Raw genomic sequence first — 27,801 nt, 5'->3', positions numbered from 1 at the left:
GGTGTGCGGACCTGCCTCACACGGCTAGCTCCGAACAGTGTAATTAAACCGCGCGCCGCCGTCCGCGTCGGCCTGCGAGGAGAGAGAGAGAGAGCCGGAGTGACAGCTCCCATTGTTAGCGCCGTCTCCCTGATTCCCTTGTAAGCTGCTTTAGGAGACACCACATTCCCGCTAAGCCCTGTGTTCCAGTCACTCCCTCACCACCCCCCTCTTCCTTGCTGCCACTAGACCGGATCCTTCGTGACAGCCGATCATCTCTGCTGATCGCGAGCTGGGGGCCGCGGTCCCATCCTTTCACGGCCAGCTGGGGGTGATCAATAACCTGCCCGGGTGGTGGTGGCTCCCGGGGCTGCGAGGGCGTCCGCGGTGGAGCGGTCCGGTCCGTTCCGGGGTTTTCAGGGATTGTGGGGCCCCGACTCCCGTTGCGCAGCAGTCTGATCCGCTCCAGGTTTGCGGCGCTGTCAGGTCGGGCTGGTGCTCCAGGGCCGCTCTGCGGAACGTGATGGAAGTCACCGCAGTGAATCCCCGGGAGAGGATCGGACGTCCCGTGCAGTAGGAATCTGACCTCTTCCTAACCCCCTCTTCAGCGGCCGGCTGGGTTCCTGTGCCCGTGAGGCGCTCTGTGTGACTGCAGGGAAGAGGCGATACCGTTTCAGGTTTTCCCCCCAATCGGCGCAGATAACCGCCTGTAAAACGACCAGTGCGTCGGTTTATTCAGAGCACCCTTATCTAAAGCAGTACCGTTTTGGGGTGGGTGAGGGGGGGTGCTCTCTCTCCATCTCGGTCTTTGCTCTCTGTGGACAAGAGGGAGCTTGATTTCGCGTGAGGAGCCTGATTGATGGTGTCCTGATTAAGCCCGCCGATGGTGTGGCCCGGCGCTGCTCGAGACCGAGGGGGGGGTGAGGGGGAGAGGTCTTAAGCACGAACGAGCCGATCTGCGCGCTGAAGCAGGGGGACAGCCCCGCCTGGCGTCCCCAGAGCTGTCACCGCGGAGAGGCAGCGGTGCTTTCATGCTGTAACTGGGGTGGCTCAAACCACAGGGGACCACCCTGACAGCATTCACGAAGGGGGTCTCCCTGGGGTTCTGGATCTGTGTGCGCAGGCGTGAAGAGCTGTTTTTTCGGGGTTCCTGGAGAGTTTGAGTCCAGTTTCTCCCTGGGGTGCCCCCTTCTCTCCCCCCCCCCCACCCCCCCCCTGTGCGGACCCCCGGACCCTTGCGGTAGCCCCGGGGCAAGAGGAGGAGACCGCAGGCCTGTCTTGCCTTTCATCCCCCCCCTCGGGCGCCGGCAGGCTGGCAGGCCGAGCTGTGACAGGAATAGCGATCTGTGGCGCGGAGGTGATTCCGGCACATTACCGCACCAGACGAGCCAGCGAGCCCCTCGCGGCCCCAGCTGTTGGAAAATGAGCCTGATGTCGGTTCTTAAATAATTCTCTGCCTTTATCCCCACTCCCTCCCCGCGCTGCTTGACGTGCGAAGCGATCGAGGCCAGCCCCCCCCCCCCCCCCTCTGCGCGAGCTGTCTTCCGTCCGCCGCTCAGCTGCGTGGGTACGGGGCTGCAGTACGGGTCCCGTGGCACAGCGGTCTGATCCAGTCCGCGTTCTCCGGCGTCGTCGGACTCCTGTTGCGACAGGTTTCAGGTCGTGGGGAGGGAGAGGGGGACAGCTGGGACAGTGAGGGGAGAGAATCCCAGTCCGTCACCTCCTGGGACAGACGGACGCCCAACGCCACGGGCTGGCCCGCTACCGGCCCCCGGAGGGACGGCGCACACAGGCCGAGCCCCTGACCTCCGTGGAAATGAGGAATTGGAACATAACTTGTCTGGATGCTCCTGACCGCACCCCCCTCCCCGTTCACGCCAGAGCCTGCCACGCGCTGGGCGCGGAATCCGAGTCGGGATCTCTCGGATGTTGATGCGTCCCCAGCCTACCGGCCTGCGCGGTACCTCGTGCAATTTGACCTTCGACCTCTCTTCTGCCTCCCCCCCGCCCCCGCTCCGATTGAAATGAGCAAGGGCGTAGGAGAAAATAATCCGAGGTCATGTTCAGCGCCCCGTCTCCGGAGAAACTCATCTCGGGCGGTTTCCTGTCCTCGGTGCAGACCTCGTCTCCAGATCCATTTGTATTTAAATGTAATTCTGCGCGGCGGCGGCTGTTTGGCCCCGTGTGCTGACAGGATCTGTTCCTCCTGGGCCTTCGGCAGCCCCTGAATGATTTAGCGCCGCTCCCCTCGTCGCAGGTCATCGCTGCGCCGCTCCTCTTCGGTGTGCAGCTGTGGGTAAATGCAGGAGGCGACCGGCCGATTTATTAGGAACCCGTCTCCGCACCCCGGGCCGTGCGTCAGTACTCTCAAGTTCAAGTAACCCGGGTGACATCATGAAGTGGTGGCGCTCAAGCAGTAATTGGCGAAGTATTTACAACGACCGTGTCTCGTTGGAGTGGCTCGCTCCTCGGGCTGTGACTGGAGATCACGCGCTGGGCTCCAGCTCTGGAGTTTCCTCCCCCAGTAGGACTGGGAAGTGTTCTGATGCTGGCAGGTGTGGGGGTTCTGGGATAAGGTTGGTTTTGGGGAAGGATGTTGGATTCCCCCCCCGGAGAGCCAGGTCTCCCTGTGTCCAGTTTCGGTTTCCAAGCTGTGATCACTGAGCCTGTCCTTCCTGGGCGGCCAGGTCTGCCTGTGTTGCCCAGTTTCGATGTCCAGACTGCAGTTCCTCTGTGAAATCAGTGACGTATGACATCTGCACGCTCCCAGCTAGATCTTGGCCTTCTGCTCAACAGCGCCGCCCCTGTGGCTGAGAGTGTCAGCGGCCTGACAGTGTCGGGAGGGGGGGGAGAGAGAGAGCGTGGGGTCTGTCTCGGCCCCCGACGCCTGAGCTCTCCTGCGTGTGCACGCTCAGGGGGGGGGGCTGGCAGTGGGGAAAAATCGAACCGGGCCGATGAGTGCGAGATGAGGAGGAGGAATAGGCGTGTACGTCGTCTTCATCTCTCCGGTGTCGCACAGGGGGCAGAAGCAGAGACCTGCTGAGCGAGAGAGCAGTTGGTCAGTGTTGAGATCCGCCCGGAGGTCTGAGGGTGGACGGACGGCGGAGGTGGTCTCGGCTCACCCGAGGTTCCTGTGCGGCGACGTGTGCTGAGCAGGTCTTTCCTAGAAAAACGGCTCCTGCGGTTCCGGTTCTGGTCCCCGTCCCGGGCTGCTCCGCGGACGCTGCTACAGTCGTCCCGTCCTTCTCCGCTTTCTGCATCGAGCCCCCCCGCTGGTCGCGTTTCCTGCCCCTTCTGCCACCTCTCTCTCTCGCCCCGGCCCCTCTCTGTCCCTGCTGTCCATCTGGCTCTTCGTTTTGTCCTCATCTTCCTCCGTCTTGCTCGGCGAGCCAGCTGCCCATTCTTCTCCTCCTCCTCCTCCTCCTCCTCCTCCCCTCTCTATTTACATAAAAACATGTCAGCTCTGTTTCCAAGGGCAATTACAGCGAGATATCGCCTCGCTATCTCCCTTATTGAATTAGGAAGGAGAGGAAAACAAGCGCCATAAATATTCATGTTCCACTCCGCTGTGCTTTATTGAATTTACCCTCCTTCTCTCTCTCTCCGCCTCTCGCCGAACCCCAGTTTATTATAAGCCCCCCAACGTGCAGCTCGGGACCATCGATCACAGCTGCAGCAGGTCTGTAATGTTCGGCTGCTCGTACGCTTCACAGTTCAGCTTCTCGTCGGAACATTATTCTGACCTGGGAGGGAGGGGGCCTGGATTTCCGCTGAAGCGTGCAGGTGCTTTGTTATTCGTTTTCTGTAGCTCTCGGAGGCCGGGATGCAGGAGCGAGGCGGGGCGAGGCCGGGCGGCCTGGTCGGGGGTGCTCGCCCTGTCGTCGCCATCCGACCCCGGGGGGGCGGGTGAGCCCGACGAGAACGAGCGTCGCTGGAGGAGGAGACGGTGGGGGGGGGCGCTGCCTTCTCTCCCAGCACTGGAGCTGCTCGGGGGGGGTTGGCGCCGAAGCAGGCGGGCTGGTTTAAGGACTGGGAATTCCAAGAGCATTGTGGGAGCTTTGAAAGAAAGCTGAGAGCTGTGCACAGCAGGAGAGGTGTAGTCACATGCAAGAGAGCGGTGGAATGGAATATAGCCATTAAGCCATCTCTCTCTCTCGCGCGCACACACGCTTTTCCGATCGGTTTCGTCTCCGTCCGAGCAGATCGGAGCGAAGCCCCAGCCCCCCTAAACCGTCGCCGTCGGAGAGGGGGATCTGGTGTACAAGCGCGCAGGGCCTGACCCAGACGCTGAGCGGGGGGCGGTGGGGATGTAAAAACAAGCCCTCAGGGCTGTCGGCGCGCTGCCCTCCGGAGAGGCCGCTAACCGATCCAGGACGCGGCCTGCGTGCCGGCGCGGTCCTGGCGAGACGCCGCTCAGCCAATCGGAGAGGGCCTCCGGGGAGGACAGGGCAGCGTTTTCTCCCGTCTGCTCGTTCGGCGGGGAAATTGCCTTTCGCATTTACATAATTTTCTATAAAGCTCGTTTTGTTGTCTTTAACGAGCGGCGCAGGAACTGGTGCCGTTTGGTGGTGGCTGGGCTGAGGATCCTGAATTGATGGCCAGCCCGCTGTTTACGCGGTGTGATTTATTCGCCAATTAGTGGCTCCGGCTCCGACTGTAATTGGGGGGAGTGACTTGTTTGTTTCTTCTCTGCGAAGTCGTTAGTTACTGCGCTGCGACTCGGGGGAGGAGAGGAGGGAGCAGCCGAGCTCCGAGAGACCCAGGGAAAACTCACTGCGCCGCTGTCGGGTCCGCTCCGGGTTTTACAGGCGCCATGAGCCGGACGCCCACTGCGCCGCTGTCGGGTCCGCTCCGGGTTTTACAGGCGCCGTGAGCCGGACTCGCACTGCGCCGCTGTCGGGTCCGCTCCGGGTTTTACAGGCGCCGTGAGCCTGATGCGCACTGCGCCGCTGTCGGGTCCGCTCCGGGTTTTACAGGCGCCGTGAGCCGGACTCGCACTGCGCCGCTGTCGGGTCCGCACCGGGTTTTACAGGCGCCGTGAGCCGGACGCCCACTGCGCCGCTGTCGGGTCCGCTCCGGGTTTTACCCGCTGCTGGGCTCTGGACCGATCTGAGACCAGTCTCGCGTCTGTAAGACACGGCCAGTTTGTCCGAATCCCACCCCAATGAACCCTCCGGCCCGGCCTGGTCCGGCCCCACCGGGGCAGAGAGGGCTCGGGGAGAGACCCGCTGGAGGGCTCTGTGGAGCGTGCGGAAGACCGGGGCACGGGGGGAGAGGAGAGGGTCACAGGTGCGAGCCGGGTCTCGGAGAGAGATGGGAGAGAACGATGAAGACGCGGGGAGGGGGGAGGCCACTAGAAACGAGCCAAAAGGAAAATTGATGAGTGTCGCAATGTAGTCTACCAGCATTCAGAAGCAATTGAACTAAGTCATTATATTCACTCAGCTGTTGACCTGCTCAGTTTGGACAAACGACTGTTTTATTCAGGTATTTTGGTTTCTCACCATCCGCGCGTCTCTTGGTTAGGGGTACGGTGTTGTGTTAGTGCTACTGTGTCGCGTCTTCTACCTGCTTGCCCAGCTGGGACAGGGGAGCACAACGAGCAGGAGAGAGAGGGGAGGATGGGAAAGGGCAGGTTTGTCCCGCGGGCTGTTCCTCGAGGTTTTATTAGTAACCAGGTCCCAGACTCGGGGCAGGACCGGGCTAGGGGAGCCCGTTGGCGGACCTGTGGGTACGTGACTGGATCGTCGACGCCGGTAGCCTCTCGGCGCGTACGGTACGTGCTGTAGAGAGGGCTCCTCCACTCCCGCGGCGCGGGCGTTTAAATAAGACATCCGTCTGGAGCTGCGCGTGTTCCTCGCCGGTGTCTGCTCTCATAAATCTGCTCCAGCTTACCTTGCAAATGAAATGTCTGTCTGCCTGACGAGCAGGGATCAGAGGGAGGCGGGGTGCGCCCGTGTGAGACAGATCGTAATTTGCCAGGATGTCAAAACACGGATTCGAGTAGGAGCGGTTTTAATCCCCCAGCATCCTGTCTTCCTTGCCGGCTCCAGGCTCTCTCCTCTCTCCCTCTCTTCCTTCATTCCTTCCCTGCTCCTCTCCTCTCCCTCCCTCTGTCCCTCTAGGTGACTGTGGCAGGAGCTGTTGTGATTCCAGAAATTCTCACCCACCCACATTCCTGCCAAGTGGCTGATTTTTAATGAAAGGTTTGATACTGTGGAGTTATATGGGTAGTAAAGGTCTTGCTCAGAGTACAGGCTGATATCTGCTTCTCACGGTAACGCTGTACCCCTACAGTCCAGAGATCACCAGTCCGGTCTGGGTCACGCTGTACCCCTACAGGCCAGAGAGTCAGGGTCACACTGGTCATATTCCCCTAGTTTACCTTGACTGGGGTTTCCCAAGCAGGCGGGCGTAAGTGGGCAGCTTGGGCAGGGCCTGTCCAGGCCTTTCTCCGCCTGCCCCCTGGGCCGCCCTGCGGAGGGGTCCGTCACCGTGGCGGGAGCCAGCTCAGGTGGCGGCAGCCCCGTGCGGCGCGATCAGCCGGCAGCCCCTCGTTGGGGAAAGTAGGGCAGACCTCGCTCCTGGCTGCGAGCCGGCTGCTCCGTACCTGCTCCTGTAGGCTGGGAAGAGAGCGTCTCGGCTCCCCCGGCACCTGCTGTGTGTGTGTGTGTGTGTGTGTGTTGGGATGGCGCCTTCCAGATTCACGCTGTGGGATGGGATCGCCCCGCTGCGGCGCTGAGGCTGGCCTGAGCACTGACCCTCTGTGCATCCTCCCTCCCTTCTTTCTTTCTCTCTGTCTCTGGCAGCCCTCCTTCCCTGCATCTCTTCCTCTCTCTCCTTCTTTTCCTCTGTCACTCTCCTTCTTTTCCTCCGTCTTCGCTGTCTCTCCCTCCATATCTCTCTCTCCCTTTCTCCCTGCACCTCTTCCTCTCTCCCTGTCAGTGTTAGGTGTGTGTGTGTTGACAGCCGCCTATGAAAACAAAACAAGAAATAAATTGAACCACAGCAGCTTGAGATGTTATTTAAGGCCCTGGAAGGACGTCTTGTTTGTGCCCCAGTAACTCCTGACACGCACGGATCGTGTGTGTGTGTGTGTCGTTACAGAAGAAGGATGCCCCTCAGATACGGTCCTGTGGGTTTTATCTTCAGAGCTCTGCTTATCTACAGACTTATTGTTGTGGCCAAGCCATTGTTTTTCTCGGGCGGCAATTTATCCGTGCCAGTGTGTGGCCGCTGTCCCTGTGCCATCTCGGCGTGTACGAGACAGGCCAGCCATCTCCGAACGGTCTGACCCCCCCCCCCTCGCGCCTCCCTGGCAACACCAAGCACAAAAGGGAGGCGGCACAAACACCCGGACAAGGGTCCGGGGCGCTAATACACCGAGCTACGCGAAAAGCTTCAGCTGTCCCCCACACAATCAGTTCACGGTTTTGTCTTTTTTTTTTGTATTTTATTGTTCTCATCAACATATTCAGAATCTCAGGTCCCGGGTGACATGAACGACTTTGGCAAATAATGATGAACAAAACCAGAGAAGGGTCGTTATTAATATAATTATTACCGTGGTTGCCGTGCGTTAGGCGCTCGCCATAATAATCATAGTAATAATGGAAATGATTCTTTGTATACTCAAGTAAAGAAAACAAACAATCGCACTTTTTTTTTAATGAGACTGTCCTTAATGAAAGAGTAGAAAACGTATCCAGTGGAAGGAACACAGTATGTTCATGTTTATATTTACACAAACGTACACCTCCAGGGGCTCCAGGGGGCTCGTGGGATACGCCAGCCGCCATGGCCGCCGGAACAGGGGGAGAGCCTCAGCCGGCGGGGAGGAGCAGGGCGGGGCTTGGAACGGGGGGGGGGAGTGTTTCGATTGTCCACGCGAGACCCTTACAATCCGTTTTGTTTTTTTATTCCATGTATCTCCCACGGCCCGGCACGCAAAAACGTCGGTGGCGATGGGGCGTTTCCTGTAACCCAGGCGCCGCTGTGAGAATAAGATCTCGGCGTTCCTGATCCGCGCCGCTGTCCGTACCGGCGCCCCTCCTGCTCTCCGTGGCGTTTATTTTAGGGGTGTCATGTCCCCGTTTTCCACTACTTCACGTCTTGTTCCTGCGTGCACCCCCCTTGGGGTTCTTCGGCTTTTAAAAAGTCCGAAAAATTTCTTCCCCGTCGCCATTCCCAGAATCCCCACCCGCCCCGTGCGCCCCGTCCGCTATACCACGCTCTCCTCCAGCTCGTCCGCGCTGGCCAGCGCGAGGGCGTTCCCGGCGAGGTCCGCGGCCTCGGCGCAGTGCATGAGCACGCCGTGCACCGACTGGCTGCGGCGCGTCCAGATCACGCTCAGCCGCTTGGCGTAGCTGTAGCACGTGGTGGCGGCGATCTCGCCCATGTCGAACGAGCAGCTGCGCTTGGCCTTGGCCGGGGGGTTCCAGCACCCGGGGTGCCCCCTGCCCGCCCCGGCCGCCCTCGCCGGGGCCGCCTGCCGGGGCTCCTTCCCATAATCCCTTGCCTCGCCGGCGGGGGGCGGCAGCGCCGGCAGGGCCAGCTTGGCCCCCACCCTGCCGCCCTCGCCCCGGTACTTGGGTTTCCCGCGCCGCCGCTGGGGCCTGGTGCCGTAGTAGAGGGCCGCCCTCTCCTGCTCGGGGGTGCGGGGGGGGCCCCGCCTGTCCGCCGCGGCCACCAGCTGCTGGGGGGGCGGCGGCTTGGGCAGCGGCGCCAGGCTGCCGCGCCGCAGGAGGAGCCCGTTGGGCAGCGGCGCGTTGCCCCCGTTGGTCTGCGAGTAGACGTCGGTGACTTTGGGCAGCGGGGCGTGGGCGCTGGCGCAGATGCGGTACTTGACCATCATCACCACGGTGAACACCAGCAGCGTCACCACGATCACCCCGCCCACGATGACCGTGAGCGTGCCGCCCAGGAAGTGGGCGTGCAGGGAGTGGCAGTGCACGTAGTCGTCCTTGGTGCTGAACTGGGCGCAGCCCAGCACCTTGGTGGCGGCCAGGGAGGTCGCGAGGTCGTCGAAGACGGCCAGCACGCAGAGGTCGTAGTCCACCCCCGCCACCAGGTTCTTCAGCAGGAAGTTATTGCTCGTGGAAGGCAGGATTCTGGGAGAAGGAGGGGAGAGAAACGGGGCTGAACAACGGGGAAACTACGCAGGACGTGAGCAAGAAACTGGCAATCGTACACCCCCCCAGTCCAGACCCCCCCCCTCCCCCCTCCCCCCCGCTGTCTCTTCCCTCCGGTTGAGGGAAACGAGTGAGTTTTCTTTCCGTTCTGTGACAGGTTTATGATTTATGTTTTTTTTTTCTCGGACAACGGGGAGGGAGCGTGGCGTGCTGGTCAGAGACGCCTCGTTGTTTTCAGCTTCCCGTTTTTTTTTGGGGTTTCTCGGCTTCCCTATTGATTTTCCAGTCCAGCCGTCTCCTCCCCCCCCCCAGGCTCAGCTTCTGCGCTCGGGAGCTGTGTGTGCGTGCGTGCGCGCGTGTGCCAAGGTCACCCCTCTGGCTCCGACTGCAGCAGCCTTGCCTTCTCTGCGGACGGTATGCTGTTCGCGCAGGCGCACCCTGGCACAGGTCGACGTTTGCCCCTCCGTCTTGCCCCCCCCCACAAAGAATGGGGCAGATTCTCTTTCTGCCCCTGTGCCGCCCTCGGCTCCCTGTCCCCCCCCCCCCCCCCCCGGAGGATTGTGGGAATGGCGCCGGCAGGGAAGTCCGGGCGTGCGGGCGAACTGGACCCCTGGATCCCTGCGGGCCGTGGACAGGAGCAGGGGGGAGCATGTTTTCTCCCTTTCCTTCCCTCCGCCCTGTCTTCCCAGACTTCTCATTCCTCAAAGCTGTCAAGGCGGGGCCGAAGGACTTGTGGCGATCAAACAGTGACCGTTTGAGAACGGTCTGGAAATGTTTTACTAACGCCAGTATAATTCGGGCTTTGTCGCCGTCTCTGCCAGCTCTCTGTCTCTCTCTCTGTCTCTCTCTCTCTCTCTCCTGCGGTTCCTTATCTGGATAACCGTCAGCCTTACAGCTCCCGACAGTTCGTTATTGGAAGCCGAGCTTAATCTCGTTAAGGCTGACTTGATTACCTCCCTCGCTCCCCTCCCCCCCCCCCCACCAGAGTGCAGCCTGTCATGTATAGTGTGTGTGAGATGGTGGGGATTAGTCAGGGGGTGAGGAGCTGAGCATCTCATCTCGTCGTCCTCCCTCCTCTCTCCTCTGCTGACTCACGGAATCGCGGCCCGTCGGCAAGCACCCCCTCCCCTCCCCGCCCTGGGAATCTGCGGTCTTTATCTGTCAATTCCTCCTCGCGCACAATCGCCCAGACAGAGAGGCAGGGAGGATGGCCTCTGGAGATGGCCGCTCTCGGCAGAAGCTCTTCTGCACGGGCGGATCGGTGCCGGCGATAAAAGCATTTCAGCGCCTGGAAATAGCCGCATCCTGAAAGTCCCCCCCCTGCCGTTGTCCGCTGCCCCTGAATACTGCGCCAGATTGTGCGTCACCCCGTAATAATGGGCACAGCCACAAAACGTGTCTGAAATATATCATCGCCCCGTAAACCGCTACGAAATTTCTCCTTGGTGTGTATCGTCCCAGGACATGTCGCCCGATCTCATGCGATGTGTACGGATCCCTCTCGGACATTCCTGTTTGTACCCGTTCCCGATCAGAAAGGGGGGGGGTCTGTGGGCTGTGCGCGTGTGGCTTTCGGGGTTTGCTCGTTCAGTGCCCGCATTAGCAGCTGAGGAACGTCCGGCTCGGCGCCGGGGTTTACTTCGGTTTCAGCACAGAGGTTTCGGTCGCTGAGAGGGACTGATGGGGATAGGTAGCTGGATGTCGTGGCTGGTTGGGCAGGTGATGCAGGGCAGGTGATTGTGGGCAGGTGATGCAGGGCAGGTGATTGTGGTCAGGGCAGGCGATTGCGGGCAGGTGATTGTGTGTCAGGGCAAGTGATGCAGGGCAGGTGATTGTGGTCAGGGCAGGTGATGCAGGGCAGGCGGTCACGGCCGGAGGTGGGGGCCGGTCACGGCGGGGGGTGGAGGCAGGCTCCGTCTCCTCACCTGTACACCAGCGTCTCGTCCACGGTGCAGTTGTACTGGATCTGGTACATCCACACCAGGTAGGAGGAGGACTTCCCGACGTACCAGCGCACCTCGGCCGAGGTCGAGGTCACGTCCATCACCCCCACCAGCCGCTCCGGCAGCCGGGCGCCGCCCTCGGGCCCCGTGCCGTTCCCACCGCCGCCGCCGCCCTGGACCCCCCCGGTCTTGGCTGAGGTGGTGATGTCGGAGGAGCCGGGGTCCCGGTGGAGGACGGGGGCGGTGCCATTGGCCCGGTGCGGCAGGGGGATGATCTTCAGGTCCACCAGGGCGGTGGACTCGCCGGCCGCGTTGATGGCGATGCAGGTGTAGGCCCCGTCGTCGCGCACCGACGTCACCAGGATGTCCAGGGTGCCGTTGCGGTAGGAGGCCAGGCGGGAGGAGTTGGAGATGATGCGGTCGTCCGGGGAGACCCAGTGCATCATGGGCTCGGGGTCGCCGATGGCCCGGCACCGCAGCGTGGCCCGCTGGCCCTCCAGCACCCAGAGCTTGTGCGTGCGCCGCGTGATGAGGGGCGGCTCGCAGGTGAACTCCTCCTCGGGGATGGACCAGAAGTAGCGGCCGGCCAGGTGCGGCGGCGTGGCGCAGGTCTCCATGTCGTCCTCGCGCGCCAGCCGGCGGAGCCAGAGCAGCTCGCAGTTGCAGTGCAGGGGGTTGCCGCCGAAGTTGAGGCTGACGACGGCGTTGTAGGGCGTGGGGCTGACCACCCCCGTCTGCGAGCGGGCGAAGAGGGGGTCCGGGGGCAGCGTCTGCAGGCGGTTGGAGGTCATGTCCAGGCGGGCCAGCTTGTAGAGCTCGGCGAAGGAGCCCTCCATGACGTGGTCGATGAGGTTGTGGTCCAGGTTGAGGGTGTGCAGGCTGGCCATGCTCTGGATGGCCTCCCAGGGCACCTTGCGCAGGTTGTTGTAGGACAGGTCCAGGTCCTCCAGCGTGAGCAGGAAGTCGTCGAAGGCGCGGGCCGAGATGTCGGTCAGCTGGTTGCCGTTGAGGATGAGGTGCTGCAGGTTGAGCAGGCCCCGCAGGTCCTGGGCGCGGACCTCCGTGAGCCGGTTGGCGTCCAGGTGCAGCGAGCGCAGGCTCTCCAGGTCGGCGAAGGCCAGCGGCCGGATCAGGTGGATGGTGTTGCGGGACAGCGTCAGGTCCACCAGGCCGCTCATGTTCAGGAAGTCCTCCTGCCCCACCTCGCGGATGAAGTTGTCGGCCAGCCGCAGCTCCACGGTGCGCCGGTCGATGTTGGGGGGCACGAACAGGAGCCCCTTGTTGGCGCACAGGGTGCTGAGCGACTCCGACAGGTTCTGGCACACGCAGTGGAACGGGCACGCCGCCGAGGGGCCCGGCGCTGGCGCCAGCAGCAGGAGCAGGAGCAGGGGGGCCGCGCCGGCGGGCGCCAGCGGGAGGCGCCGCATGATGATCGAGAATCGCCAGACCTGGGGGAAGACGGGGGGAGAGAGAGAGGGAGGGGTTAATACGGGCAGGCTGGGGGCGGCAGGGCGCTACAGTCGAGAAACGCTCAGCCTGGATCGCAGATCGCGGGGACGAAGCCGGACAGATGCCTGAGGAGTCGGCCGGCGGAGCCGTGTGTGGGGGGGGGGGGAGAACGAGGGATCGAGCAGGGAATCTCCGGCGCCCGGCGTTGGATTGCGTGCAAGAGTCCGGCGACCGGCGCCACCTGGGATGGGTCAGACTGGGAGAGCAGAAGCAGGAGAGCCCCAGAGAGCGACTCGGACAGACGCCAAACCCTGGGTGACCATAGTCCAGACCCCCCTGCTCTGGGGTCCGTCCAGGGCGAGGTGGGATCTGTGTTCACGGACGTTGCGACGGAAGCTAATATCCTGCTCTGTTATAAGCAGGCTGGAAGTCGGTGGTTTTCCCTTTAAAAAAACAGTACCGTTGTTTCATTAATTCATTCATTCATTTCTTCCTTCAGCGCCTTCAGCAAATTTGACAGCTGACGCGAACCCGTTTACAGGCGTTAATGTGAGACTGCAAGCGTTTTCTTTCACTCCGGGGTTCGGAAGAGAGACGCCGGCACTGAACCTCGTGCCAGCTTCCTCCTGCCCACCACAGTCTGGACAGAGACAGGGGACACTGAGCCCTGGGGAGCAGGGAGATTGGGGTCCCCCCCCCCCACACACACAGGACCCTGGGGGTCACCTACCACTGGACAGAGCCAGGCGGCACTGAGCCGTGGGGAGCAGGGACCCTAGGGCCCTCGACATCCTGTTTTCTCCCCTCCTCTTTCTTGAGCACCTCTCCGGTCTGCGGTGCTGAGCCTCCTTTCCCACAACACCAAGTCGGCCGCCGGCGCCGCCGCTTCCTCTAGCGCGTCGTTAACATGCAAATGCGGGATCCCTGAGCCCAGCGAGACAGGCGCCTCATCAGCCCTGAGTGACGGTGCGCAGCGCTCTCGTCTCGGCGCGCCCGCGGGGCTGCCTGCGCTAGTTTCTCGTTGTCTTGTGCACGCTTTTTCATTTTTTTTTCTTCGTCTGGTGCAAGTCCGGGGGGCCGAAATCCCTTGGGGGTGCCGAAACTTGGGGCACGGGGAAGCCTCAGCTGTCCCCCCCAGAGTACAAAAAAAAGGGCTACAGACAAGCGCCCCGAAAGAACAGTTTTACTGATTGAGCCTGATGGGATATCCCGTTGCCCCGACCACGACTGGTCTTAAAAGCCCTCGCGTGCGTTTTCCCGGTTTTTAACACTCGACCTCCCGGCATTCCGCGTTTCCCGGGGCGCTGGGCTGTCCCCACCCCACCGCTTCACCCTGGGAATCGGGTCAGGAAGGTCACCAGGAACGTTCTGTGGTCCCGGCCGGCGCGCAGACCCCCTTTTCCCAGCCCGGCTGCTTCGGGAGACCGGGAATGCAGCAGATCCGCGGTGTCCGTTCCGGAGAAACTCGACCCCAGCCCTGCGGCCAGCCCGAAGACAGCTGTCTCCGGGCCTATCGATCACGCAGGGCGATCGATATCGGGGGGCCGAGGAGGAGAGGACTCGAGTTGCCTCTCTCCTCCTGCCCTCTTCCCTCTCTCCTGTCAAACCCCTCCTCCACCATCCTTCCTTCCCTGGGTACACCAGCATGTCCCAAGACAGGCTGTTAAGATCCCAGCTCCCAGTCCTGAGCTCTCTACTTATATCGAGAATAGTTTTGTGCTCACAGGTCACTATTTAAGTTGCTTTAAAATCGGTAGTGAAAAGGCAGCCTCCTTCACGAGCTCAGTGATTTAAAGAGCTCATCCAGCAGGTGGGGGGGGGGTCCCCAGAATCGTTCCATTTCCCCATCCGGCCCGAGCCTCTGTCTCTGCCGGCGGGGGGGGGGGGTGAGACATGTGCCTTCAACGGCAAATCCCTTATTTATGAGACGTGGTTAATGGCGTTCGATGATCTGTACTTATTTGTCATCGATGCCTCCTCCAGGGCTATCGATCGCTCTTGGGTTACAGGCGCTGGTCGTCCCAGTTAATTTTATTCAAGATGGGGCCGATACATTACAGGCGTCGGAATCGACAAAACGGCAAGTGTTCTGCAGGCGTGTACGGAGCTGCGAAATGCACCTTTTGCCGCCTGCGCCTGAGGGCTCTTGACTGGTTGAAGCGCCGCTTGAGTTAAATTGAAATCAATGCCCGTTTTGCCTGCGATAGTCCTTGCAGGCTGGAGCTCCCGGAGACGCAGGCTGGGCCCTGCTCTGCTCCTGGACTCCCCCTCTGTGCGGCGAGCTCGGCTGCAGACCCGCTCGGCCCGTCTAGGGATGGTGAAGCGCCCCTATTCCGCCCTGAGCAGCTCTGTTTCTGAGACCAGGGGTCAGTGCTGCAGTGCCCTGCCAGAGACATCCCAGACAAGCTCCGAACACCCTCAGCCGGGGGGGGGGGAGGGTAGCGAGTTTCCATCATACTGTTGATCTTTGTTTTTTTTTCCCCAATGTTTTTTGCGCATTATGGGGAAAAAAAGGCACCTGTACCCTTGGACTTGACCCTTAAAAACCCATTTGGGGTGCTTTCTTTCCTGCTCTTTGTCTCCGTCATGAACCGTTGTCCGTTTAGATCTGCATCGCTGCTTCTGGGAAATATTGCCTGAGGGGGTGAAAATGTGCAGGGGTTGCTTGTTTAGGCTGTGAGCAGGGACTCGTGCAGTCGGACCGCGGAACTGAACTGTTTTTGCAGACGCGCACATTCGTGGTCAGGCCGTAGGATTGATCTGCGTTTTCCCGGGCAGCCCTGCGTTCACCTCCACTTCTCCTGCTAAACCAACCAGCCAGGCTTGTCTCCTTATTTCTCCCAGTGCAGGGAGCCGGACGCTCCTCGTCCTGGCTGGGCCATCAGACAGTAGATTAACTGGGCCCTGCCCCAGACAGTCCCCAGTGAGCTGTGCTGTGAGAAACAGCCCTGGTCTCTCATCATTCAGTTCGCACACTGACCCAGTCAGGGGCTGTGCCGGCCGGTTTGTCCATGAAGGTCCGGTCTTGTTAGACCGGGAGGACAGCTGGTCTGGTGGTTCAGGTCCGGTCCTGTTAGACCGGGAGGACAGCTGGTCTAGTGGTTCAGGTCCGGTCCTGTTAGACCGGGAGCCCAGCTGGTCTGGTGGTTCAGGTCCAGTCCTGTTAGACCGGGAGGACAGCTGGTCCAGCTGGTTCAGTTTCAACCTTTATCGGTATCCTTGTCTTTTAAGTTGCTTAGGGTGAGAGTCTTCCAGTTTATATAGTTTGCTGCTAGTACTGGACTGAAAGAATGCTGTGTGACTGAACATTTTGAGCTAGCCTGTGAGATTCTAACTGGACAGTGACCACACCTCAGGATGCTGGGATTGTCAGCATCTGTTCTACATGGTCCCTGTCTTCCTTCACCTCACAGCGTTCTGTACAGTCCTTGTGCTGCACTATTACTGCGGTGTGTTCTGTACAGTCCTTGTGTTGCACTATTACTGCGGTGTGTTCTCCACAGTCCTTGTGTTGCACTACTACTGCATTCTGTAGTCCTTGTGTCGCACTATTACTGTGGTGTGTTCTGCACAGTCTTCGCGTCGCACTATTACTCTGTGGTGTGTTCTGTACAGTCCTTGTGCTGCACTATTACTGTGCTCTGCTGTACTGCGGGTGGTTGCACTATTACTGTGCTCTGCTGTACTGCAGTTCGCTTCTAAAAATAGTCACCCCTGGGGCTGGGGGAGGAGGGGGCTCAATCAGAGGTTCCTCGGAGAGGGGGTACGGGGCAGGTGGACCCAGCGGTGTGTCACTGGGCACGCAGGGCAAAGGGCACCTCAGGATTCTGGCTTGTGCGGTTTCATCTGGGGGTCTGGAGCCGTTTTGCGGGTGATGAGCTTGACGTCAGGACGGCGACAGAGCGGGGTGTTTGGCGGTCTCTCTGGGGGTGGGGTGGGGTTTGTAAACCCGTTCCAGGAGGGGTGTGATCTTGTGGTAGACGTATCTGGTGTGCAGCAGGTCAGCGGCTCAGGAGCGCGAGAGCCGGGTCCAGGCGGGCCAGCGAGTTAACTGACCGCTGGGTTCCTGAGGGGCCGGAGCAGGATAAGACTGGGGTAACCCGGGCTGCTCGAGCCCTCAGACGGGTTTATCACCCCCCACTCCTCTCTCTTTACCCCACTCTGGTCTCACCTCTCTGTCTGTACCTCAGTGCTCTCTCTCCTCACTCCCCTTTCTCCATACCCCACTCCTCTCTCTCTCTCTCTCTCTCTCTCAATTCAATTCAATTCAATTCAATTCAAGGTGCTTTATTAGCATGACCGATAGGTACAATCAGTGTTGCCAAAGCAAATAAAAATAATAAAATTAACATAGAACAAAACAAAAAATAGAAGTAAAATAAAATCTACAGACATGTTACAGACATTTACAACAAAGACATATTATATAATATCGACATATACTGTATTCGGCTGGAGCATTATTGGGAGACAGACTCACTGTTCCTCAGGCTGTGACAGGAGATCACATACTGGGCTGCCAGATCAACTGAGTTCCCTCCTCCCTCTCCCAGTAGGATTGGGACCTGTTGTGGTTTTGGCAGGTGTGGGAACTCTGGGATTAGATTTCTGAATTTCGGGAAGAATGTTTCTCTAATCCCAGAGTATCTGTCACAGTGCAGTAGGAAGTGCACCTCTGTCTCTATTTCTCCCTGCTGGCAGTGGGAGCACAGCCTGTCCTCTCTGGGCAGCCAGGTCTGCCTGTGTCGCCCAGTTTCTATGGCCAGGTTGTGGTCACTGAGCCTGTACTTCGTCAGGGTCTGTTTCTGTTTGTTATTTTTTATTTTGGTCAGATATTCAGCTAGTGTGTATTGTCTGTTTAAGGTTCTGTAGCATTCTAGTTTATGTTGTGTTTGTGTGTGTGTGTCCCAGTGTGTGAGATATTGCTGTTTGATCTGTGCTGTGATGTGGTTGAGTCTGGGTTGTGGTGCTCTAGCAGTGCTGTCCTGAGGCTGGTTAGTGTTGGTGTGGCTCAGGTCGGTGAGCCTCAGGACCAGCTGGCTCAGGGGGCTCTGTTTTGGGCTCAGCTCTTGGCTCAGCAGGGCTTTGTGGTGGTAGGAATTTTGGTCACTGTTTTTTAGGTGTAGCCAATACTTTAATATTCTTTTCTGTATGTTTATCAATAGTGGGTACTGGCCTAATTCGGCCCTGCACCCGTTGTTAGGAGTTTTTCTCTGCACACGGAGGATGATTCTACAGATCTCCATGTGCAGAGTTTCTGTGGGGTGTTTGTCCCATTGGGTGTAATCCTGGTCTGTGAGGGGACCCCAAACTTCACTGCCGTATAGGGCAATGGGTTGGATTACACTTTCAAATATTTGGAGCCAGATTCTTGTTGGTGGGTTGATGTTGAAGAGCCTCCTTCTTATTGCGTAGAAAGCCCTGAGTGCCTTCTCCCTCAGTGCCTTCACTGCCAGGTCAAAACTCCCGGAAGAGCTGATGGTGAGACCGAGATATGTGTAGCTGGATGTGTGCTCCAATGTGTTGTTGTTCAGTGTGAATTTGTACCTGTTTCCCTGAGGTCTGGCTTTCTTCTGGAAAACCATAACTCTGGTCTTGTCCATATTGACTGTCAGTGCCCAGGTCTGACAGTACTGCTCCAGCAGTGCCAGGTTCTGCTGCAGCCCCTGTTCTGTGGGCGACAGCAGGACCAGGTCATCTGCGTAGAGCAGGAACTTGATTTCTGTGTCGTGTAGTGTAAGACCAGGAGCTGCAGACTGCTCCAACATTCCTGCTAATTCATTGATATAGATATTGAACAGTGTTGGGCTCAGGCTGCAGCCCTGTCTCACCCCGCGGCCTTGGGTGAAGAATTTAGTCCTTTTGTTTCCAATTTTCACTGCACATTTGCTCTCTGAATACATTGATTTAATTATGTCGTACACTTTGCCCCCTATGCCACTTTGGAGTAGTTTATAAAACAATCTCTCATGCCAAATCGAGTCAAATGCTTTTTTGAAATCGACAAAGCAGGCAAAAATTTTTCCTTTGTGTTTTTGGAGGACGTGTTTGTCTATCAGTGTGTGTAGGGTGTAAATGTGATCAGATGTGCGGTGATCTGGCAAGAAGCCAATCTGACTTTTACTCAGGACATTGTGTTCGGTAAGGAAGGCCAGTATTCGTGTATTTAGGATACTGCAGAATACCTTCCCCAGGTTACTGTTCACACAGATGCCCCGGTAGTTGTTGGGATCGAGTTTATCTCCACTCTTATAGATGGGCGTGATCAGTCCTTGGTTCCAGGCCTCGGGGAAACATCCAGCTGTCATGATGAGATTGAGGAGTTTGAGCAGGGCTTGTTGCAACTTTGGGCTGCTGTGTCTCAGCATCTCATTTATGACTCCATCATGGCCACAGGCTTTGCGTGGTCTGAGGGCCTGGAGTTTGTCCAGTAGCTCCTGCTCAGTGATTGGGGAGTCTAAGGGGTTTTGGTTGTCTTTGATAGCCAATTCCAAAATTTTGAGTTTTTCATAAATGGTGTTTTGGTCTGATTGATTTGTATTTGGGAGCTTTTCATAGAGATTTTCAAAGTATGTTTGCCAGATTGTTCCATTTTGGATGGCCAATTCTTCTGATTTTGATTTGTTTAAGTTGTTCCACTTTTCCCAGAAACAATTCTGATTTAGTGACTCCTCAATTTCTGCAAGTTGTTTGTCTATGTATGTGTTTCTTTTCTTTTTCAGCGTGTGTTTGTAAAGTTTTACCATGTCACAGTACCTGAGTCGCAGATCTGTGTTGTGTGGTTGTCTGTGTTTTTCATTTGAGACTTTTCGTAGTGCATTTCTGATGTTTTTGCACTCCGTATCAAACCACTTTTCTTTTGCTTTTGTTTTTTGGTAGTTTTTTGATGTAGTTGTTTTTAGCTTAGATTTTGATGCTAGTTTGTGGAATAGGTGATTTAGTTTTTGTGTGGCCAAGTTTATGCCTAATTTGTTGGTTTGATACGGAGTGTTTAGGAATGTGTCCATCAGTGTCTGGATTTCGTCATGGCCCAGTGCAGTTTGGTATCTGTCTAGGCTGTCTGTGTCCCATCTGTATGCCTGGTTGAGGTCATACAGCTGGCTGGGCTGTGTCAGTGTGTCTCTGTGCTGGTGTGTTCTCTTCATGTAGAGTGTGATCTGGCTGTGGTCGGAGAGGGGAGTTTGTGGCCTGACAGTGAAGGCACTGATACAGGAGGGGTCCAGGTCGGTGATGGCGTAGTCCACCACACTGCTGCCCAGAGCTGAGCTGTAGGTGAACCTGCCTAGAGAGTCCCCTCTAGTCCTGCCGTTGACGATGTACAGGCCCAGCCCTTGACAGAGCTGCAGCAGCTCGCGCCCGGTGCTGTTGACCGTGGTGTCATGGCTGCACCTGTGTGAGGTGACCGGTGTGTGGTACAGAGGGGATTGTCCAAATATGTGAGTATTTCCCTGTGTGCTGGTGAAGTCTGCCAGTGTGCCTGTTCGTGCGTTGAGGTCACCACAGAGCAGCACGTTTCCCTGGCCCTGGAAGTGACCGATCTCCGTGTGGAGACTGTGGAGAATTCCCTCACTGTAGTAGGGGGATTCTGAGGGCGGGATGTAGACAGCACACAGGAAAACCTCGTTTTCTGTACAGATGGTATTTCTTTTGATTTTAAGCCAAACTCGTGACTCTTCTTTCTTTACTAATTGTATGGAGTGACTGAGCTCCGCTCTGTACCACACAATGATCCCCCCAGAGTCTCTGCCCCGGGTGATTTGGGGTTTTTTGACAGAGGGCACCATGATCTCCTTGTAGCCTGGGGGACAGTGGGTAGCCAAGTCTCCCCGACACCATGTCTCCTGTAGGATCATGATGTCTGTCTCCTTTACATCCTTGATAAATTCAGGATCAGTGCTCTTCAGCCCAAATGCTGACGAGCCCAGACCCTGAATGTTCCACATACTTATCTTTAGAGATCTCATTGTTATCGTTTGAATTATCTTTGCAATTTGTTATTGTTTTCTGGAACTGTATCAAATTTGTGTCGGACATTTACATCATCAACAGAAACAAGTATTGTGCTGGGTTTTTGTCTGTCGCTGTGGGTGATGGAAGTTCAACTCATAAGCCGGGTGCAGATGAGGTTCAGGAGCTGCCGGATTTCTCCCAGCTCCAAACCACTCGGGACTGCTGGTCTGGCCAGGGCTGCGGCGTAGCTGTGCAGGAGGGGCTCGGTCCGGCTCTGTTGTTGTGCTGGGTGGGGAGGGGTTGTGGTTCTGGTCCGGTTCAGCTGCTGGTCTGGGTGAGGGGCATGGGGTGGGGCGCTGGTTCTGGTCCTGTTCGGTCGTTGGTCTGGGTTGGAGGGCTGTAGGGTGGTGCTGGTTCTGTTCTTTGTGGGTTGAGCTGGTCTGGGTTGGGGGTGTGGGTGCTGGGGCGTTCCTCTGGTAGTCCTCCTGTTTCTCTCTGGGATGCTGTTTGGGTGTCTGCCCAGTGTGGTGTCTTTCAGAGTTTTTGTGAAGAGTCCAATGGTCTGTTTTTTGAGGTGTTTATGGTCGTGTAGATGCTGTGGTCCAAGGGTGGAGTGATGGGCCAGATAGACGTTTGGGAGCAGGGCGCAGCACCGTGAGATCTCGGCATTGATTCTCTGGATGGTGTGGTGCTGCTCGTCCTGTCTCGGCAGCAGGGTGGAGATGACAATTCGGGCGCGAGGGAACTCCTGTATGGCCCTCTCTGCCACTCTCCTGATGGACTGGGCCACCTGCTCCCTCTGGGTCCTCAAGTCGTTGGTGCCGGTGTGGATGATGATGTGCTGAGGGGCTCCCAGTACCGACCTGGACAGCAGCTGCAGGGCCTTCTCTGTCGTCGGACACCAGAGCTTTGCTGTTTGTAATCCCGGGAAGAGCCTGTGCTCATCGATGTACCTCCCGTTGGAGTCGATGAGAAGGGCTATTTCCATGCGTCTGCCTCTGGTGTCCAGTCTGCTGGAGGGGCGCTGTGCTGCCGGGCGGGGGGCTGCTTGGGGGGGTGCAGTATGTGAGGTGGGGGAGTTGGGTGGGGCCGGGTGTGTGTGTGGGTCACCCTGAGTGTTCGGCAAGGTGGGTGTGCTTTTGGGCAGTAGAGTTGTGAGGGGATTTGGGGTGCCGGGGGGTGCAGTGGGTGTGGTGTTTGCTACGGTGGGGGTACTGGGTAAGTGGGAGTTGGTGGTGGGGGTTGTAGGGGTGTCAGGTTGTGTGGAGGTGGGTGTGTCTTTGCGGGTTGGTGGTGGGTGTTGTGAGTTGTGTGTTCTGGGTCTCAGGGCTGTTCTGTTGCAGTCAGGGCTGCAGTGGGAAGTAGTGAGTTTCCTCAGCTGGTCTTTGAGTGTCTTGCTTGTCCTCTCCGCGAGCTGCAGCTCCTCTCTCAGCTCTGCTACTTCCGACTGCAGCTTACTGTTGTCCCGCAGCAGCTCCTCCATCTGTGCCCTGAGCTGTTTGTTGGAGGTTTTACATTCGTTCCTGTGTTTGTTCACCTCGTCTCTTAGCTGTTGTGCTGTCTGCCCCTCTGTGAGTCTCCCCAGCATCAGCTCCTTGAACTCAGTGAAGTCCAGCTCCAGAGCAGAGAGTTTCTCTCTCAGGAGGCGCACTGTGCTGTGGTCACAGGGGGGTTGGTGTGGGCTGTGTGTGTCCGGGTGGTGTGTTTCCGTGTTGCCGAGGGCTACACTTTTGCTGGGCTGTTCTGTGGCTGAGGCTGTGTTTGTGGGCTCTGAGTCAGGTGGAGCTGAACTCTCCGGTGTGGCGGGCATCAGGCTGCTGGGTCTCTCTCCTGTTTCTGGGGGAGGTTTCTCCAGGTCGGCCTGTGTTTTAAGGTCTGTGAACTTTTCCTCGAAAAGCTCCAGAGCGGCCTCACTGCCCTGTATCATCACTGTACCATTGTGGTAGGTGTTGACAGTCAGGACAGTGTCTTCTACCTCGCTGTCGCCCCCTATGGAGATTTGCCTGCCTTTGCTGATGCCCCTTCTGGTGGTGTTTGTATAATTCTTACACACAGCTGTGTGCCAGGCATTCGGATGCTCAGTAAAAAAGAGCAGGTTGGTTTTTATGTGCTTTTCTCCTGCCTGGCAGTAGTCAGCAATGAGGGTCTCTGGGTTTTCTTTCATCCAGGAGTCTTTGTACTGTTTCCTGGTCTTAACGGTTTTCACGTCCTCAGGGTACTGGAGTACTGTGCTGAGGGGGCAGGGCTGGTCCAGTGGGGCTGTGTTCTGCTCTGTACTCATCTTGCTCTTTTAAATACAATGGGCCCAGGTGAGAAGAGCAAACAGACGGCCTGGCTCGGGCGTTTTGAATACAATCAGCCCCCTGTTGCTTGGGAACAGGTTCTTCAACTTTGGCCTTTTGAGTGTAGTGGGCCCAAGTGGTATTTTGTTTAATTTAAACTTTAAGGTACCTTTTCCTAAAGACTTTTTAAACTTTTATCTACAAAACAGTTCAATTTTTTAGAGGCTTCTTCAAGAAAGGAGAAGAAAGAACAGGGCTTACCAGGTGTTTTTCGTGTTGATGGCTGAGTTCTTGGCTTCTCTTGATGCTGCTTGTATTTTCCCTTTCCTTCTTGTTTCCTTTGGTGTACTTTTTCTCTTTCTTTCTTTCTTGTCTTCTTATTCTTATATCCTTGTTTTAATGATTCCTTTTCTGTTTGTTCCTCTTCATCTCTTGGGGATTTTTCTTTTTGGAGTTTTTCCTCAGGTCCTTTATCCTCAGGTGTAGCTGTGTCTTATAGTTTATCTTCAGTTTTTTAGATGTTCGCTTTGTTGATTTTTTTTTTCCAATGGCAAATTATTTCTTTACTTCTGTAGTTTTCTTTAGTTTTGTTAGATGTTGCCTTATTCCTAGACTATTTGTTCAGTTCCAGAAAACAATAAAATCTCAAAGAAATTAGGAGCTCATCTTCTGTGCTGCCTCTCTCAGCCTCTCTCAAGCCTGCTTCTCTCTCTCTCTCTCTCTCTCTCTCTCTCTCTCTCTCTCTCTCTCTCTCTCCCCCCCCCCCACTGTGGTCTCTCTCTCTCTGTGTCTGTACCCCACTCCTCTCTCTCCCACCTCAAACAGAAGCAGCTGGGCCCTGCAGTCCTGCTCCTGCTGCTAGATTTACTTCAAATCTCCCACCAGGCTTTGCCAGCGCTGCCTTAGTTGTACCCACCCCCACCCCCCCTGCCACTGCCCCAGTCTGGTGCTGTCAAGGCCCTTATTCCTCACCAGTCTCTCCCCCGGCTCGGGTGCGTGACGCTGGGCGCGGGCGTGGGCAGCCTCAAGCCCTTGACCTTCACGAGCGCTGGATTGACCGCGGGGCCCGGCAACGTGTCGAGTGTTTTCCAGCAGCTCAGTTCACTGAACGGGAGACCGCGTGACTGGGGTGGGAGGGGGGTAGCTTGTTCCACGCCCCCGCCACCCCTTGGGGCAAAGCAGCGCCTCCCGTTCTGGGTTTCGCATGCACCTCCTGGTGAGGGGCCTGGTGAGGGCTCGAAAGAGCTCGTTTTGTTTTGGTTTGTAAGACGAAGGCCTTTGCCGGTTCTGGGAAGTGAGCCGCAGGGACCCGTGACGGCCGGAGTGCGTTTCAAGGTTGAGCCTGGCTGGGGCAGCGTGGCGGCGCAGTCAGGAACGAGCCCAGGGCTGCTGACAGTGCTGCTGCTGCCTGGGCTGCGGTTCTGGAGAGCTGGGGGTCGGCTCTGGGGCAACTGGGGACCATGCAGCCTCAGCTCTGTCCTCGGACCCTGGAAAATGGGCGCAGGGTTGTTTCCCGATAATCTCCTGGTCTTGTCTAGTCAGTACCGTGTTCTTTGCTACGTCATCCTGTCCCAAGGTGCTCTTGCCCCAGTACTGGACTGTGCTTTTACCCTGATCTCGCTGGGCTTTACTGCGCTGGACTGTGCTTTTACCCTGATCTCGCTGGGCTTTACCACACTGCACTGGGTTTTTTGCCTTGATTGTACTCACGAGTCTTTGCAGTTACCGCTAGCACTGTGTTCAGTATCCCAGCATCCTTCAGTGTCTTGACTGGTTTTTGGAAATTGGGGATCATGATTAGTAATTACCTGATCATGGTGGCTTTAACAGCAGCTGTGCCTGGTGTGTGTGCGTGTTCAAGCTCGGGTCTCATGCGAGAGTCAGTCACACGTGGTCCATAGGTGGAGAGCAAGTGCCTTTTGTGTGTGCATGTGCTTGGGAGGCTCAGTGTGTGCGCCCATACACGCGTGGCTGTGTGTGTGTACACACAATAGCTCGAAACAGATCTGGACTCCGCGCCTGTCTGATTTTTTCTCTGCCTTGTGAAGCTGCAGCTGTTAGACGGGGAGCACACACACACACACACACACACGGAGTGCCAACAGCCTCTTGGTACCGGGCGATCACGGTCCTAAGCAAGCCCCGCTCTCTAAAGAAGAGCCCCAGGGGTTGAAAATAAATGCCCACGCACTCCGAGAAAAGAGGGGGTGAGGAGAGGGGCCCCAGGGGCTCTGTGCAGGCGCGCCAGCCGAGCTCACAGTGTGGTTCATAAGGCAGCGATCCTCTGGACCTGCAGAGGCGCTATATGTAAGAGACGAGCTTGATGCACCCCATGCACATCGATGTGTTCACACCCACAGTGGTGTGGTCAGTGGGCAAGCCAGGTGTGTGCGCAGGGTCTCACCCTGGTCTCTCCAGGAGGCACCCTGAGCAGGACGAGCACAGGGCAGCTGTGTCTGCTCCTCGGCTCACCCCAGCCTGCCCCCCCCTACATGAGCGGCGTTGTCAGCGGGTGGACTGGACACCCAGGGGAGACGTGGTCACTGTACCTTTCTGTGCCCCTGTGGCCGACGATCACCTGGTCATCCTGGTCAGCCGGTCAGCCCGGTCGGCCGCCCCCTTCTCCCCTCCCCTCCGTGAACGGGCTCCGAACGGGACTGGGGGGGGGGGGGTGTGCCGGACGAGGCCAGGAACGCAGGGCGCGAAACCTCGATCCGGAGCGTAGTTCCGAAATCCGTTCGCTCTCTCCCCCCACCCCCCCGGCCGGCGTGGGCGGGGGGCGACGATCGCGGCGAGGCACGGGGAAGCGTTTGTATTCCAGGGAAGCTCCGGGGACGCGGGAAAGATTCCGACCGGGGGGGGGATCGGTTTTGGCCAAGCTCCTCTCCGGGAGGCAGGAAAGATCCGGTTCTTTTAAAACCTTGTCGCCGTTCAAATCCTTGCTGCCGGAATCCGCTCCGCGTGGCTTTTCCCCATTCCTTCCTTCCCGGAGAGAGAGGGGGGACTGGTGCCGATTCCGCTCCCCCTCCGCCCTCCGGGGCTCCAAAGTAATCCTCCAGGAAAAATCACAAGGAAACAGCCCCCACAAGGAGAAATCCAGCCGCGATCCCTGCGGGGAGACGGGACCGATCTTCCCGGCGGAAGGGGCCGGGAACTCGGAGATATCCACACGGGGGGGGAGAGGGGGTCGGGGGGAGGCAGTCCGATTCCGGCGCTGGCTGTATCCTGTATTCCCGGGACTTTGCCCGTGCAGCTTCTCCTAAAGATCCGGCCTGCGGTCCGTGGCCCCCCGAGAGGACCCCTCAGTCGACCTGTGTGCCCCCCGGCCGGTGCTCGCCGGCGCCTGGTGCGTCCCGGGTGGCGCGGGCAACTCGCCGACGAGCTCCCCGCCTCCTCGCTCCCGGTCCGGACCGTCAGTCGGCCCTCCCCTCCTTCCTGGGGTGGGGTGGGGGGAGAGAGAGGAACCTCACCCCTCTCCCCCGAAAGGCGGGCACCCCGTCATCCCCAGGCGGGCGAGGGATCGCAGGCTGGTGTCGTCGGGTACCGCCGCCCTGTCCCCGAGCCGGGCGGTTCAGAGCCGGAAAGCAGCCGGGAGAAAGGAGCGCTCCGCTGTGCGCTGCCTCGCCATCTCTCTCTCTCTCTCTTCCTTTCCTCTCGCGCTCTGCCTCCCCTTCTCCTCCTGTGCTCTCTTTTCTTTTAATTCCCCCCTCCCCTCCCCTCCGTATCCCCGGCAAAAAAACAGAACAAGGCAGGAGAGGCGGAGGAAGGCAGCGGAGCCGGTCCGGAGCGAGGGAGAGTCGCGGGGCTCCCAGAGGCAGCCGGCTTCCCTGGGATTGCAGTGCCCGGCTCAGCGGCGGCGGTCGGGTGGAGGGGGTGGTTGTGGGGTGAGGCGGCGGCGGCGGCGGTGGTGGGGGGGGGGCGTGGGGTTCAGTCCTTCGCGGCTGCCGTCCCAGCGGCTACAGAACTCCCGGTTTTCCTTTTGTTGCTTTTTTTTTTTCCAATGGAGGGGAAAAAAAAGCGGGATGTGATCCGGTTTTTCCTCCCTCCAGGTCGGCTGGGCTGCTGGAGGAGATGCGCTCGTGGTGCCTGCACAGCACCGTGTGTCGGTGTGAGAGAGAGAGCGCGAGCCAGAGAGAGGGAGGGGGGAGGAGGGAGGAGGGAGGGAGAGAGAGAGAGAGCCTGAAGGAACGATCTTCTCTCGAACGAGTGAGCGAGGCAGGCAGGCAGGGAGAGGGAGGGGGGCGGGAGTCTGGAGGAGGCGAGAGGTGAAGGTTTTTCCTGCTCGTCTCGAGCGAGGGAGTGAGATGGGGGAGCGACGACAGGTCGGAGGTCATCCGTTGGGTGTGATTGGGGTTCAGGAGCGCGTGGGGTCAATCCAGCGTCTGTCTGCCGTCTGATCCGCTTGGGATCAGGGGAGAGGGGCAAGGGCGGAGGGCAGGAATGGGAACTCGATCCGTTACCTGCAGCCTGGCCGGCTCGGGGCTCGTCTGGGCACACCGGGAGTCCAGGCGCTGAGAGCAGGTCCAGGAGGACGGGGGGCAGGCTGCGGGGCGCGGATGGTGGGGTGCCAGTCGTTGGGGTGACAGGTCGGTAGATGGCACGGAGATGGGTGCGAGGGAGTTCATCCTGGCGAGGGGACGAGCTGTGGATGTGACAGCTGGAAGATTGGGGAAGAATTGGAAGGAGGAAGCTGAGGGCAGGGTAATTGCCCGACTGGATCCATAATTGGTCAGACGTTAAATGAGCGATCTTGGTGTTTTTTTTTTTCTAGCAAGGATGAATTTTGATTTATTCCACACCGAGGAGCGAAATCTCAAATGATTTTAGAGGCTTGTCTGGTTGGGAAATGTCCTTTATTTGAACAGTTAAGCTTATGCGTATCAACGTTTGCTGGCCTCTGTTAATCAGAATATCCATCAGTATATACATTAGCGCCATCTTCTGGGCAGTTTGGGTGTCGCAGTTCCTTCGTCGAAGCTGGTCTAGTTTTTCTGGGTTTTATGAACACTGAATACCTGCCCCTCTTTTTCGCTCTCTGTTTTCCCTTCTTCAGGTCTCTATCACGTG

The 27,801-nt window shown here is 58.1% G+C and overlaps 2 protein-coding genes across 2 annotated transcripts in view; one reads left to right on the top strand and one right to left on the bottom strand.

The window, feature by feature from the left end:
• pcxa (pyruvate carboxylase a) overlaps positions 1-27,801 on the top strand; it is a gene marked incomplete in the record, with an annotated part of 74,792 nt that overhangs the window by 31,407 nt on the left and 15,584 nt on the right.
• lrfn4a (leucine rich repeat and fibronectin type III domain containing 4a) lies at positions 7,412-26,827 on the bottom strand. Its single transcript, XM_015338831.2, has 3 exons — positions 25,284-26,827; positions 11,036-12,501; positions 7,412-9,089 (listed from the first exon to the last, which is right to left on the bottom strand). The coding sequence occupies exons 2-3, from the start codon at positions 12,478-12,480 to the stop codon at positions 8,201-8,203; spliced, it is 2,334 nt and encodes a 777-aa protein (XP_015194317.2). The 5' UTR covers positions 12,481-12,501; positions 25,284-26,827; the 3' UTR covers positions 7,412-8,200.

The sequence above is a fragment of the Lepisosteus oculatus genome, chromosome 18, assembly GCF_040954835.1.
Source record: "Lepisosteus oculatus isolate fLepOcu1 chromosome 18, fLepOcu1.hap2, whole genome shotgun sequence".
Taxonomy (NCBI): Eukaryota; Metazoa; Chordata; class Actinopteri; order Semionotiformes; family Lepisosteidae; genus Lepisosteus; species Lepisosteus oculatus.
Note: the sequence above shows the minus strand (reverse complement) of the source record. Positions and strands in the feature narration are given on the sequence as shown.

Excerpts from the sequence above, each read along its gene's own strand:
- lrfn4a (XM_015338831.2), bottom strand. The coding sequence starts at position 12,480 with ATGCGGCGCCTCCCGCTGGCGCCCGCCGGCGCGGCCCCCCTGCTCCTG. Across the intron at positions 9,090-11,035 it reads GACGAGACGCTGGTGTACAG|AATCCTGCCTTCCACGAGCA; the intron begins GTGAGGAGACGG and ends TCCTTCTCCCAG.